The sequence below is a fragment of the Gallus gallus genome, chromosome 1, assembly GCF_016699485.2.
Source record: "Gallus gallus isolate bGalGal1 chromosome 1, bGalGal1.mat.broiler.GRCg7b, whole genome shotgun sequence".
NCBI classification, from domain to species: Eukaryota; Metazoa; Chordata; class Aves; order Galliformes; family Phasianidae; genus Gallus; species Gallus gallus.
Window position 1 is genome coordinate 145,566,722 of NC_052532.1, and position 14,026 is coordinate 145,580,747.

Genomic DNA, 14,026 nt, shown 5'->3' on the forward strand with positions numbered 1-14,026 from the left:
CCAAACTACTCTCTGAAGGAGCTAATGTAAAAGTGATCCTCAGTTACTTTGTAAAAGAGTTCAGAGTTTCCTCCTTATTTAAACCTATTCATGCTCCCCCATGTTTCCATCCCAGTCCTAGTTCATTGTATTCACCCATTTATAGGAGATATTAAGGCTGAAATCCATCACCTCCTCTCAAGGCCCATGCACTCAAAGAAGATGTGGATGAGCCTAAAGGTGCAGCGGCATGCTGAAACTTCTCATCCTTCCCTGTGGTAGCTCTCTAAATTACTCCAACTGTTGGGACTGGTAGAAATGAAGTCCAACAAATTCATTAGCTCTATTTCAATCATTTCCATACTTAAATCTTAATTCAATCCAAGCATGGAAATTCTGACACTGAGGTCACTTGAATTAGTGCTACTGACTATGCAAGACTCAGGTTTCCTGTCTGAATTTAATCTGAAATGAAGCCCACTAAAGTCAATTGCAATCATAAGATTTGGGATTGGGTCCTGACATAATTAAAGAGTAAATTATGTCAACATGCTTTTCCTCCATGTACATTTTACTAAAAAAATATAACTATGATCATGGTGAATTTGTATGAATGCTGGAAACCAGTCCAACAGGAATATTTTTAGCCATTTTTATGGCTGTGTAGATAAGACGGAACCTTTAGTATTTCAAAGATGCAATCAATGTTTATTTGTTGCTCATAAGTAGTTCATGGACCCAACAATATTCAACAAAACATTTTTAACAGATTTCTTAATGAGTATCAATTTACAGAAAACCACCAACTAATAAATATATGAAAACAATTGCTTTTGACATCACAATGGTTAAACACATTAAATAATTCATTAAATTGTGCTTTACATCAATGAAAACCCCTAGGTCTACAAACTACCCTTTAAATAGGAATAAAAGTAGATATGGTTACTCACAATACAATCTCTTAGTAGCAGAGTTCACACACATTATTGCACATAAACAGAAGGAAAAATCCTAAAGAATAAGATAATTTACAGCCTATTAATTTACTCTTTTATCTCAAATATGGCAACTAATGGGAACTCTTGATTTTTCCAACATTTCTTTGAAATCACAGAGCTATTGATATGGCCAAGAAGAAAGCCAAGGTCCTTGTAGGCTATGGAACCCATTTCCCTCCATGAAACATAAATAAAGTATTACAAACTGAATGGAGCATTTCAGTGCTAACTGAGTACCTTTTCTGAATATCCTTTTGCCATATGAAGGAAGGATACAGCAATCTATTATATGAGAATGATTTCATTGTGGTCATCTCAATGCCTCATACAGGGTAATCTCCACTAGCCTGGAAAACAGATATTCCCTATCCCATACCAAAAAAGAATAATTTCATATGCATCAGGGGAACAGCAATGGAGGAAAAATGTAGCGGCAAGAAAACAAATTTTATAGCATCAGTGCTCAGTTCTGGCAAGGACTGTGGTGGAAAACAACCTACTAGGACAGAACGAAATGTGTTATCTGGAAGGTCAGTCTGAGAAACGTCCCTAACAGCACACTCAGTCATAGTTACTGATACTCGAACCTCTTGAAAATGTGTAGGAAACAAGACCCTCCCAGCTAGAAGTGGATGCCAACTCTGAAACACTGTCAGATTCAAGGGTGATGTGACCCACCATTTGGACAGGTTGAACAGAGACACTAAAGTTAGGAATTTGGCTGTGGATCTGATTTCCTTCAAATTTTTTACCCTCTATTTCTGTTTCTAGCAAACTGCAGGTAACTACCACATGCTGGGCAGAAGTCCTAGCAAGGCTATTACAGCCTCATTGCTAATGCAATTGCAATGAATAATACCAAACATGATAAAGTGTATTATTTTTTTCATTTCCCCATGGTGAAAAAGCATTTTATTGTTAGCACTGACGAGTGAGGAAGAGAGGAAAAAATTCCACTCCTTAATAAAGCACAGCCCATAGGCAATAGGCTGAATTCTTGGACTAGACATCAAATTACCAGGAACCCGTTTCAACAACACAGCATGTTTCTCTGTCCGCTCCAAGCCTACAGCAAATTATAACTGGAAAAGGCAGCCAGTGCTGAAGATGTGATGGGGGATATTAGTAAGTACATCTCCGTTAGAAAAGAATACGATTTGTTTCAGCACCACAGTAGCAGAAGCCAAATTAACTTGTTTAAACAACAAAATAAAGCCACTACCATGGACAGAAGTTCTACAGTGCTGCTGCTCACAAATGTTTTGAAAGGAACACACTGCTCTCTGATCTTACACAAGCGGATGTAGTTACAGTGAAGCCTGCACTGCCAGAGCAATGAAAACTGGAACAAAAGAGAAATGAACCATGGCCTTTATTCTTCTTCTGTTTTACGTTATTTTAGGTGCTGTCCTACAGAAGAAAAAGCTGCATGCTTGTGTCTTAAGAGAAGTCCACCTGAAAGTATTTCAGAACTGCCTTATTACGGATGTGTCAAGAATATCTGCTAAGGATAGCAGCAGTGTTGGCACTGGGGGTTCACTGGACTTACTGCTGTAGCTGTAGGGAGCTGATGGGGCTATGGGCTCTGGTGACAGCAAGATGTCAGCCTCTTGCCTCCAATTCCACAAAACCAGTGCTATGTGACATACAGGCTCCAGGAAAAAGAAAAAACAACAAAACCCTTAAATTTTAACAAAGTCCCAAGCGTTAAGGCAAATCCCATTAACGTAGATTCTACAGCGCATTAGCAGCTCTTCAGTACCCTAACTTGTCTCCTGGGGAATGACTGACAAAAAGGTTAGGCATCGCATTAAGGTATTGCCAAACCATTAAAGTTAATGTAAACTGCCCAAAGACTGCTTTGATTTTCCTCATTAGGTTTTGTTTTGCGTTGTGCAGAAGTCTGGAGAGCTGTTGGTGTGCCTAGAGAACTGAAGCTGATGCTTTGAGCAACTGGTGGGGCTGCAGGGAACAATTTCTGCTATCACTCTCTCCTTTCCCCTGAAAGATAATACCGCCTTTCCGAAATGAAAAACGAGGCCCCTGTTGCTGTGAGCTGTGTGGAGAGGCAGTCTGCTGGAGAGAGAGGCAGGGATGAGACAAAGGGGACCCTTTTGGTGCTGAGGGACACTTTACAAATGGGACTGATTCTGTTTTCTTGTTTATCTTTCTCTTTAATACAAATTTGTCCTTGCATCTTTCCTTCCATGCACTCACCTTCTCTCCCGCACACCCACCAGCAGCCCTGCTCCTGCCCATCTCTGCCTTTGCCACGGGGCCCTTCGGGGTCCCCCTGGCACCCCAAATCCCTGTGCTCACAGAGACAAGAAGAGCAGTCGCAGACCCTGGACATGGTGTATGGAGTGCCACAGGCACCTTCCCTTCTCTTGCATGCACAGTGAGAGTTGGTCCCAGACTGTAAATGCTTCAATTCAAACCCCTGAACACAGGTACTTCTGTGTGAGTGAGGAGTCTGAGAGCCTCTTCAGGGAGATGGGGATCCATTCACGACATCAGGTAGTCTTCTCTAAGATGGACATCCCAAGCTCAGGCAGGAGAATGACCGCAGTCCCATCATTTCCCTTCTGAAGGCAGAGGTGGGAGGAGGTGTATGACATCCACCAGTAGAACAGGTGTTATGGACCAACAGCCCTGCTGCTTACCACAAAAATAGCACACTGATGTAAAGAAGCATATTGCCAATAAGCTACATCGATACTGAGGTGTCACCCCAGTAACCTCCTTCACTTCTTAGTGTTCTTTATGACATTCCAAGTTGAACATATTGTTGTATGCATTAACTCTCAACAGAATTGTTAGATCATATTTTTGTTATTGTGCATAGATAAGCAGCAATAACACCGTTGGAACTAAAAAAGATACAGCATGCATTGAAAACAACATTTGGAAATAAGGGATAAATTTTCAAACTTGACTTCTTTTCCTGCAGCACATTTAACTTTTAATGAGTGGCTAAAAACTTCAATTCTGAAAATAAGTGAGAAATGTGCATCCACATCAGGTACTCCACTATCTCTAATTAGTAAATGTGTAAGGTAAAAGCCATTCATGCATGCAATAATATACTTTCAGCATCTCGATTTAGCAGCCACGTTGAGGCACTTAGAGAAATTTCCTCCTAATGCTTTAGATTTATGCTAGAAGAAGGAAAAAAACTTCCTCAAAAGATCTATGATGCACAGGATCCTCTTTTTAAAGTTCCACCATTATAAATAGAATCAAGAAAAAAATATCAGAATAAATAGGTGCAGTTAAGAACGTAATGTGTGGATGAAGAATCCATTGAATCTTTTCGTAGATGAGGAATTAAGCCAGATACAGATTTCTCTTCATGAAAACAATTAATTTACAAGGAATCTTCATACAGAGTAATAAATATCAAGCCTTCCCACATATCCATTATGTATCTTATAAAAATGAAAGCTGAGGGTTTTTTTTGTAGATACTACCATAGTTAGAGAGAAAACCAATTTAAATTGTATTCACTTGGCATTAATGTATTTTAACAGACAATATCATAAACCTGCCTATCTTCACAGATAATATATCTCCAGGCTTTTGCAGCAAACCTAGAAAACGTCACACTAATATTTAAGCTTTTCCTGTTCTCTCTTTCTTTTTTCCTGTAGTTCGCTTGGCCCCTCTTCACCTTTTGTGAATGTGAAGGCTGATTTCACTGCCTACAGCCAGATGATCTTGGCAGCGTGTGGCCAGCTGCAGCGAGGTCCTCATTTCCCAGTTTCTGCATTCCAGCTTTCCCTTTGCCACACACACTCCAAAAGACGGCTGCTACCTGGCTGAGTCTGATACTCTTAACATCTGCAGAGAAATAAGCTAACCCCCCATCAATTCACTTACAAATGATCTCTGACTGCGGGTTTACAGAAAAGAACAAGCACTGCACCAATCCCACATTTCCTACATCTTTTTTTAATCACCTCAGCAAATTCTTTCCTTAATCAAAACCCAGCATGTAGAAGTTTGAAGGGCAATATGCTTACCTCCGTTTCATTCACTAGGAAGCTACATACTACAGTTGCAAAGGACAATATGAAATAAACCAGCTCTCACAACACAGAGGAATCAAAACTTTTTTTTTTTTTTTTTTTCAATTTTGATTCATGTCTGCACAAGTTTTGGTAGCTCAGATTGTAGAGGGTACGTCTGTTAATGTCATAGACACAGCTCTCTCTTCAACCCATTCTCACAGCTTAGGGTTTGGAAGGAAGTCTGTTTGGATAGGAATCTCTTCTACTGCTATTAATAACACTAATGAATGTACACGGAGAAAAAAAAATATATTCTTCTTACTGACAGAAAGCAAGAAAAACTGATACAAGGAAGGTTAGCTGTCAGATGCTGTATCATTCACTATGGTGATTGGCCTTCCTTGGCTGACGTCCAGGCAGCCGAGCTGCACAAAGAATCAGCCTCTCTGATCCTCCCATGGGTTAGACAAGATGGAGGAGCGTTACCACCGTGCAACCTGGCTATTATAATCTTCAGTAACAGCTACTTCTGCTGCCTCTTCCCTTGGCCACTGGTGAGCTCTCTGCTCCCGCAGCAGCCTCCGCTCCTCTCGCCTCTTTAGGCGGTTCAGCTGATGCTCCTCTTGCTTGGAGTACTGGAAGCGCTGCAAGAACAGGTCCTTGGCGTAGTCGTAAAGCTGCACGTCCAAGAAGTTCAGCTCCTCTATCCGTCGCCGCACATCCGCACCGATGTCCACATTGGAGGCCCGTGTGACGTTGAACTGGGTGAATGGGGAAATGAATTTCAGGTTGAATGTCCTCTCAAAGAGATACTGTGTTTTCCTCTGAAATTCTGTCAGCCCAAAGAAGGCCATATTTTTCAGATTGTTCTTGGCGCTTTGGAGAAGAATCACGTTTCTCTCAGTCTCGTTCATAAAAGTCAAGTTGTAGCATCCCACCAGGCTGAGATCTGCCAGCATGCGCACCTGGCGGTTGTTGGCTAAGTTGTAGCTACAGTCCATGAACTCCTGTAAACTGACTCCAGACCAGTCATCTCCTTCGTAACAGGTTGGTAGCTCGTCTGGTGTTGGGCTTCTTCCATCACACATATGAAGGGAAGTTTTCCACGTTGCGCCCCTCTGGACATGCTTCCATTCACTCAAGTATCGTGATACTGGATCCCTCAGCATGGTGATGTAATAGAAGTTCCTGAAACATATCATTAAACATAGTTTTAAGATTCAGTGGGTTTTTCTTTTTTTATTCTCCAACAAAATGATTCCCAGCGGACATCACCACACACCCCCTTCACTTTTTCAGTGTAAGGCAGACGCTTAAAGTGACTATTTCTGAGATATTAAAAAGCTTAGAGCTTCACAAGCATTGAGAATAAAACACAAGGTGCATTGGAAGAAAGAGAGAAATGAAAGGAAGTAAGCAGTTACCAGAGAAAAGGAGTTGCTTTGACTTATCAGCTGTTCAGTGGTAGTTATTTTATGTAGAAGCCAATTAACTGAAGACTACTCCCCTCTACTTAAAATATTAACATTCACCAATGTCAGAAAATGTGGAAAAAGAGATTTCTATAATCCTGTCACCACCCTTCTGGACTGAGACATGCAAGTATGAGTCGATAACCCATACAGCACTTGGTCAGAATATATGAGAAGCACTGGCAATGCAATGTGGATGCTGCAAGTGCTAAAAATAATACCACGTGGAAGACCAGCATAAGACTTACTTAGAAAGCGCCCTATTATTAAATGGGTTGGAGTGATGATAATGAGAGGCCCCAGACCTATTCACATGACTTAATTTTAGACAAGTGCTTGATTGAAATTTGCTATAATCACATAGTATAAAAGCATTTGTTGATATAAAGATTATCATTATTCAACTTCATCTGTCAAGAATACAAAAGAGATGCTAAGAAGTATTGATCTGAAATAGAGCAAATAAATGTAGCACTCATATTGTCAATTCACCTTTTAGCTACTGGATTGAGTTTGAACATCTATTTGCAGCAATCTGAGATGGACTGCAATTGAGTATGGTTCCAAAAGGATTTCACATGTAGTTTTCTACAGATAAATGTTTTATACAATAACTACTAACCTAAGTTACAGGGTGGTATTATAAAGACAAAACAAAACCAAAATACTTATGATTTCTGTCAGCTAGAATAATTAGCAGAAGATTCATGACTAAAATTAACACTCAGAGTGGTACAAAAATAGGCTTATGAGTTTGCATGACTCATCTGACTGCAAATAATACATTAATAAATCATGAGTCCTAAGATAAGTTTTCTTAGGAAAACTCTTATCTAAATATTCTTCCTCGAACCTAAACAAGGATGAAGCAAGTAAGGAGACAAGCTTGCTGGAGACAAGTTACCCTGTAAACAAACCAACATAGAGTCACAGAATCACAGAACTGCAGGAGTTTGGAGGGACCTCCAGAGATCATCGAGTCCAACCTCCCTGCTAAAGCAGGTGCCCTACAATAAGTCACACAGTTAGGCATCCAAATGGGTCTTGAATATCTCCATAGAAGCAGACTCCACAGCCTCTCCGGGAAACCTGTTTCAGTGCTCCGTCATCCTTACCATAAGGAAGTTCTTCCACATGTTAGCACAGAACTGCCTGTTTTCAAGTTTCAGGTCATTACTCCTTGTCCTATTGCTACACACCACCCAGAAGAGCCTGGCCTCATCCATTTGCCTCCCACCTCCCTTTAGATATTTGTAAACATTTTTCAGATCCCCTATCAGTCTTCTTTCAACAGGCCCAGGTTACTCAGCCTTTCCTCATACCGGAGACACTCCAAGCCCTTTATCATCTTAGTAGCCCTCCGCTGGACACCTTCTGGGGCCGTCTTATACAAGAGCTAACCAGTTGAATTCGTGACACTACTAACTATCTTCAAGACTGACACCCTTATTTTTCAGATATCACTGATATTCTACCACTAAAGACTCCTGTAGCTTCTCCGTAAACCTTGGGTTTGTCATAAAGGCAGGCATGCACCACATTTTCCTAAAATGCAGATATATTTCCTAATTCAGATAAAGCAAAAGGAAACAGTAGTGAACACACTGTCCTTATTCATTCTGAGTTCTCCACCAAGAGGATTTATGGTACAGTTTTTGGAATGAGGTTATGAGACCAAACTTTAGACTATGGTCTGCTGCAGGGTAACATCTTGAATTACTATCTAACGACAATGGCTGTTTCAAATATTATTTCACAGCAGAAGAGTTACAGGTGGAAGAGTATAAATTAAGGAGTACCACCATGAAAAGCACTGTATTTAAGTATTTCAGGCATGGCTTTCACTTCTCAAACTAAATGTTCATCTCACCTTGGCTTTACTTTGCATGTATGACAGCACATTTGGAATTGCTTTCCTACGAATAGAACAAGTGGATATTTCACTGGTGTTGCACAGATAAAGTGGCCAAACTCTCAGACACCTGTAAGCTCTGAGCATAAGACACTGTTATTGCAACATGCAACAGGCAGCAGACATGAGAAAAAATGGACCAAGGTACAGGGACATTCGCCAACATCTGTATCAATGAAGACCAAGATTGACTTAGACCTTGTATTGCTGCCTCTCCTATCTATGGATCTTTTTAGACGTGACTAAGTGGTAAAAGGTGGGTTTAAAAGTTGCTCTCAATAATTATTTATGCCTCTAACAGTTCTGTCTTTCCTCACTCATCTCTAACAGTCCCATTCAGGCATGCTTCAGAGCATCAGCAATTAACAAAGATACCTCCTTTGCATCCATCATTTCCATTTCATCTCTGGATATGTAAATATGCTTGCTGTGCAATAAACAGGAATACGAAGCAAATGCAGGGAAATGAGAAGTGCATGTCTTTGTGTAACTTCCGTAGCTTCCCTTACACAGAATGAGCAAGGAACTTCCACCTGTCCATTACTGTTCCTCCTTGTGACTCACTGACTTCTGCAACTTGTTTTGCTATCCTGATTAATTTGCTTCTGATTTGGGCACCTTGCAGAGTTGCTTCCTTGTGTTAAGACTGAAAGGCTTCTTCATCTGAAAGACAATCTTTTGCAGCAGCCTGATATACATTTAGATCCCAAGGCACTAAGAGTGCAGCTATCTGCACCTCATTCACACTTCACAACCTTCTGAAATGCTGCTATTTACAGTGGAATTAGAAACTACCTGGAAATTCAGAAAGCTCTAGTCCCACCAGCATGAAATCTAGTCTCTTCGTTAGCATTAGGCAAAAGAAACCCTAACTTTAATTAATAAACCAGATAAAATGAACATCTAGTTATGTCCCAAAAACATTTCTTTCACATTATAAGGTATTACAATATAAATACTGTAATCTTACATTAATCCCTCAGTAGCATTGCCCTGATTTAGAAATCTATTTCAGAGGAGGAGATTATTGAGGGTGAACCCAAACCAGGGCATTTTTTTTTGCCTTCTATCATCACAAAACAGACATCCAGGCCGAGGAAGATTTACTATCCAAATGAAGGATCCCCATGCATGGAGAACAAAACATGCCTCCTCAGGAAGAAGGATGAATGACAGCTTCTCTGGCACTCCTGCTCTTGCATGGAGCAGCCAGCATAAGGAGAACTCTCACAGCACTTCTGGAGGCTGAGTGGTGAAAAAGCAAGAAGGAAGCAAGCAGAGATCTTTTCATTCAAAGAGTGAGGCAGGACCTTATTGCAGGGATTGATGAGCTTCATAAAAGGAGAAGAGCGCACTCACAGCAGCTGGTGCAGAGATGGAGAAATATCTGAGGTGGAAGAGAAGGCAGTCATAGGAGAATATTTTCTGAGGCACTAACAGCCAAATGAAAGCAGAACCAAAATGACTGAAAAGCGCAAGTGCATCGTAAAAATACCCACACTGTAGCTCTTCCTGGTAGAAGAGAAAATAAGACCTATTCAAGTTTATGTCCCAAGCTGTGACAGAATGTTAGCAGCTTTAGCCCTGGAAATGAGTATGCTCCCCTGGCAGGTTCTGAAATGCCCATCCTGGCAGTACACTTGTGCTAAGGATAGAGGCTGTCTTTACAAGATGAAATGTTAGGAAGGATCTGCAGTACATGAGCAAAAACTGTGTGCTTCCCAGTTTTGTCCTCAAGCCTACATTCTCAATGGCAATAACCGAGCAAACCAGTGGTCAGCTACCCCTCTTCACTCATCTTTGAGTGACATGGTCTAGAGTGGTCACAGGTGTGGACTGATGATTGGACTAGATGATCTTAGTGGTCTTTCCAATCAATGATTCTGTGATTCAGGCTGTAAGTATTATCAGCCTGGTAACAGTGCATAGAGCAGGATAAACAGGTGAAACAAACTATGAGTAGTGCAATATATGAATAATTAGGGCATGTGAACGCACAACAAGAACGGTGGGGGGAGGCAGAAAGTGAAGTGGCACTGTTAGGCTGGTGCTAGTGAAAACTGGTGAACTAAACTGGTGAAGTCATACTAGCATAATGCAGATGTTTCAGCCCATGGCTAGCAGCACTGCGGTGCTGAGTGTAGATGCATCTATGTCATGCTTAATTTACAGATAATCTGCCCGATGTGACAAAAGCTGGCTGTATACTTCTCCTGAATAACTGTACTACCAAGAAAATGCTATGAAGTGGCACATAGCTTCAGCTTAACCACCAGGTTGGATAAACACCAGCTAGCAAGCAGACTTTTGTGTAGGTGTAGCCAACAGCACATAGGTTTCTTAAGCTTAGCATCTGCTAGAGGATGCTAAACTGCTGTGATGGGAATGGTTTTCTAAGCCATCCCTTAAAAAAGTTTGTGATCTTAATACTGTTAGCTGTACTCTCAGGTTGCCATGGATTTCTTTATATATGTCCTTTACTGAAAGTGTCAGTAGGACATCAGACACCACTAAGAAGTCAACATTTATCTACATAAAAGCTATACAACTAAGCAACATCAAAAGCCACTCGGAGCTGCCCAAACTCAGTCAGTGGTGCCTGGAGAGTTATGCAGCTGGCCAAAGGTAGGCGCTGACACTAGAATGAGCTACATCACTTTAGAGACACCCTATAATGTTGTACTACGCACACTGGCCACAGTGGGATCTCAGGTATCTGTAACTTCAATATGTCTACATTGTAGACATCTACACAGGAGTCTCAATCTGCAAGGTGGATCCCATGCCTGGAGTCAAGGAATCCCTGCCTGCACAGCATACAGACCTCAAGCCAACCTTGAAAACCAACTAGACATGTAACGTTATGTAGTGAGTGAGAAGCAACTACTGATTGTGTTTATTATATGCACACCAGTCATATTAGGATATCTCCTTATAAGCAAATTTTTAGGGCTGGAGCATTCCCAAAAAAAAAAAAGAAGCTTTAAGTAAGCTTGGTATTATTCCACATGCATCTTTGGACCAAGATTAAGTCTACCATAATTTTGTTGTCCTTGCTGATCTAAGTAAGATGAGGGAAGGGCTTAGAGTCAGACAGACAGACTTACAGACAGAGTCAGTATATTAGATTTCTAGCCCTGGATTGCAAGGGAGATTGCTCAGGAACTAAACTGCAACAACAGCTTGTTACAGCCAAGAGAAATTTGATGTTTGGCACTGGGAAGCACTTACAAAATGTGAAACCTCCCATTTCTTTGCATTTTAAGAAGAGTACTCCCTGTCAGCAGTTTCAGTTTCTGTTTCATTAATCTGTTGCTTTAGCACTCGTTATAAAAGTCCAGATTTTTTGTTTAGAAATTGCAAACTTTTTTTTTCTTTCTTTCTTTTTTTTTTTTTTTTTTTCAAAAAAAAAAACTTCTGGAACACCAAATTAACTTCTGTATCTGTGCCAGCAGAGAAAACTCACAAAAGCCTTATAGCACCATTTCACATTTTTTGCATGGCTGCTGATGAGAAGATTAGTGTCCTACAGCTGATTAAAGAGTGTCAGATAACAGAGAATGTCTTTAGAGATCACTCACTCTCTGACATCAAACAACTCTTAACAGCAGTGATTTAGGCTAATCCAGAAGGGGAAAAAGAAGAAAGTGAACCTGTGGCAACACAAATGCTGCATGTACAACATTAGGAATTTTTCCACCCAAGGAGTCTAATTTGCCTTCAAGTAAAGATAGGGCAAATTCAGTAATGGTATATAAAGGAATGTTATCACATGAAAGTAAGAAGATGCTAGTTAAGCTATTTTGAAAATAGTTTCAATTTTGTATTAAATAGAAAATATGTGACTTTAAAAGTCCAGCAGTATGTCTGTCACCATCAGTAGTAACAAACACATTTATGTGGATTGTATGTATTTTTCTTCTTAAGTATGCCACAAATGAACAGGCCCAGGACTATGCAAACCGATTGTTTCCTTTTAAAAGACTGTAGGCTTTTGGAATTAGGAACTGTGATTTTCTACATGCATCTTTTGTATGTAACAGATTTTGTAATTAAGGAATTGTAATTAAGTAATTGTAAGGAATAACGATTTTAAATAGGAATCATGTTTCCTACATATCATGTTGTCATAAGCCCTTCAAAATCATTTCTGAACATGGTTCTCAAGATCTGCTCCAAACAAAGGAAGCTGTGAGTGCTGTGACTCTTTTTTCCTGACACAGGAGAATACCTACTTGTGAAGATGCAGACTTTAGCAAAGCATTTTAAGCACATCAAAGATGTTAGGTGGGTACCAAACTTCCAGTATTAGAGGTTACCGAGAAGATAGAGTCAGGTTCTTTGCTGACATACGCAACAGGACAATGAAAGAAAAAGGTCAAAAAGTGAAAAAGAGGATGATACATGGAAAATAACTTTCACTAGGAGAACAACTAAGTATTCAGAAAGCTGAATACTGAAGCTTTTGTGTAGATACACAACATCTACACAACATCTGAAGATGTTGTGCACCTTCATCCTTGGGGGTTTTGAAGATCTGACTGGAGAGAGCCATGAGCGATCCCGCCTACCTTCAGGATCAGCCTTGCCCAGGGAAGGGTGTTGGGTTAGGAACCTTCCAGGGTCTCTTCCCATCCCAGTGCTTTCACGGTTCTGTGTGACCATGCACAGTCTGATACCAAGTGTACAGACCTGTCAGAAAATACATCAAAACATAAAAAACCTGCCAATCAGATCGTATCTATCATCCCCTGTTCCTTCCAGGCTACCCAAGACAGAAGACAGAGTACAGGGAACGTGCTTTGCCTTTCACAAGATTGATTTTATATATTGTTTTAAGTAGGGATATAACACTCTGGATGACTGAGGATTAATGAAATATCTACCCGTGGTTTTGGTCTCAGCATTTCAGAAAATGCACACAGACAGATATCAATAAGCATGAGTTTAGTTTGAGTTTGGAGAAGAGAAGGCTCTGGGGAGACCTCATTGCGGCCTTCCAGTACTTGAAGGGAGCGTATAAACAGGAAGGGGAATGGCTGTTTATGAGGGTGGATAGTGATAGGACAAGGGCAAATGGTTTTAAACTGAGAGAGGGGAGGTTTAGGTTAGATATTAGGAGGAAGGGGTGTGACACACAGAGGGTGGTGATGCACTGGAACAGGTTGCCCAAGGAGGTTGTGGATGCCCCATCCCTGGAGGCATTCAAGGCCAGGTTGGATGTGGCTCTGGGCAGCCTGGTCTGGTGGTTGGTGACCCTGCACATAGCAGGGGGTTGAAACTTGATGATCACCGTGGTTCTTTTCAACCCAGGCCATTCTATGATTCTATGAGTTATCTGAGCTACTGCACAATTTTCTTGTGTGCTGTATTGAGGCTCAAATTTTCAAAAAGGGCACATAAAGTTAAGCAAAGTTAGTGAAGAAAGTCTAGAGTGTAATGAGCTAAGGATGCTCAAGCTCATGGAAAACACAGTCTGCTGTTTTATTTAGCTACAGGAGGCTCCCAAGATTATCAGTCTCCTCCCCTGCCAGCACTCTGCTATCCCCTTCATGAAACAGCCTTTTGAAGAATTCTTTTCACTCCATCACTCTGCCTGAGTTGCTTCTTACGGTTAGGAACATGATTTTTGTTCCTAGACTAAATCCTGTC

At 40.8% G+C, this 14,026-nt stretch overlaps 1 protein-coding gene across 1 annotated transcript in view; it reads right to left on the reverse strand.

Annotated features, from left to right (window-relative positions):
* Positions 1–664: 664 nt before the first annotated feature.
* HS6ST3 (heparan sulfate 6-O-sulfotransferase 3) overlaps positions 665–14,026 on the reverse strand; it is a 282,173-nt gene continuing 268,811 nt past the window's right edge. Inside the window, exon 2 of the mRNA XM_015274774.4 lies at positions 665–6,178. Coding sequence (XP_015130260.2) covers positions 5,473–6,178 — 706 coding nt within the window. The 3' untranslated portion in view covers positions 665–5,472. The remainder of the gene's footprint in view (positions 6,179–14,026) is intronic.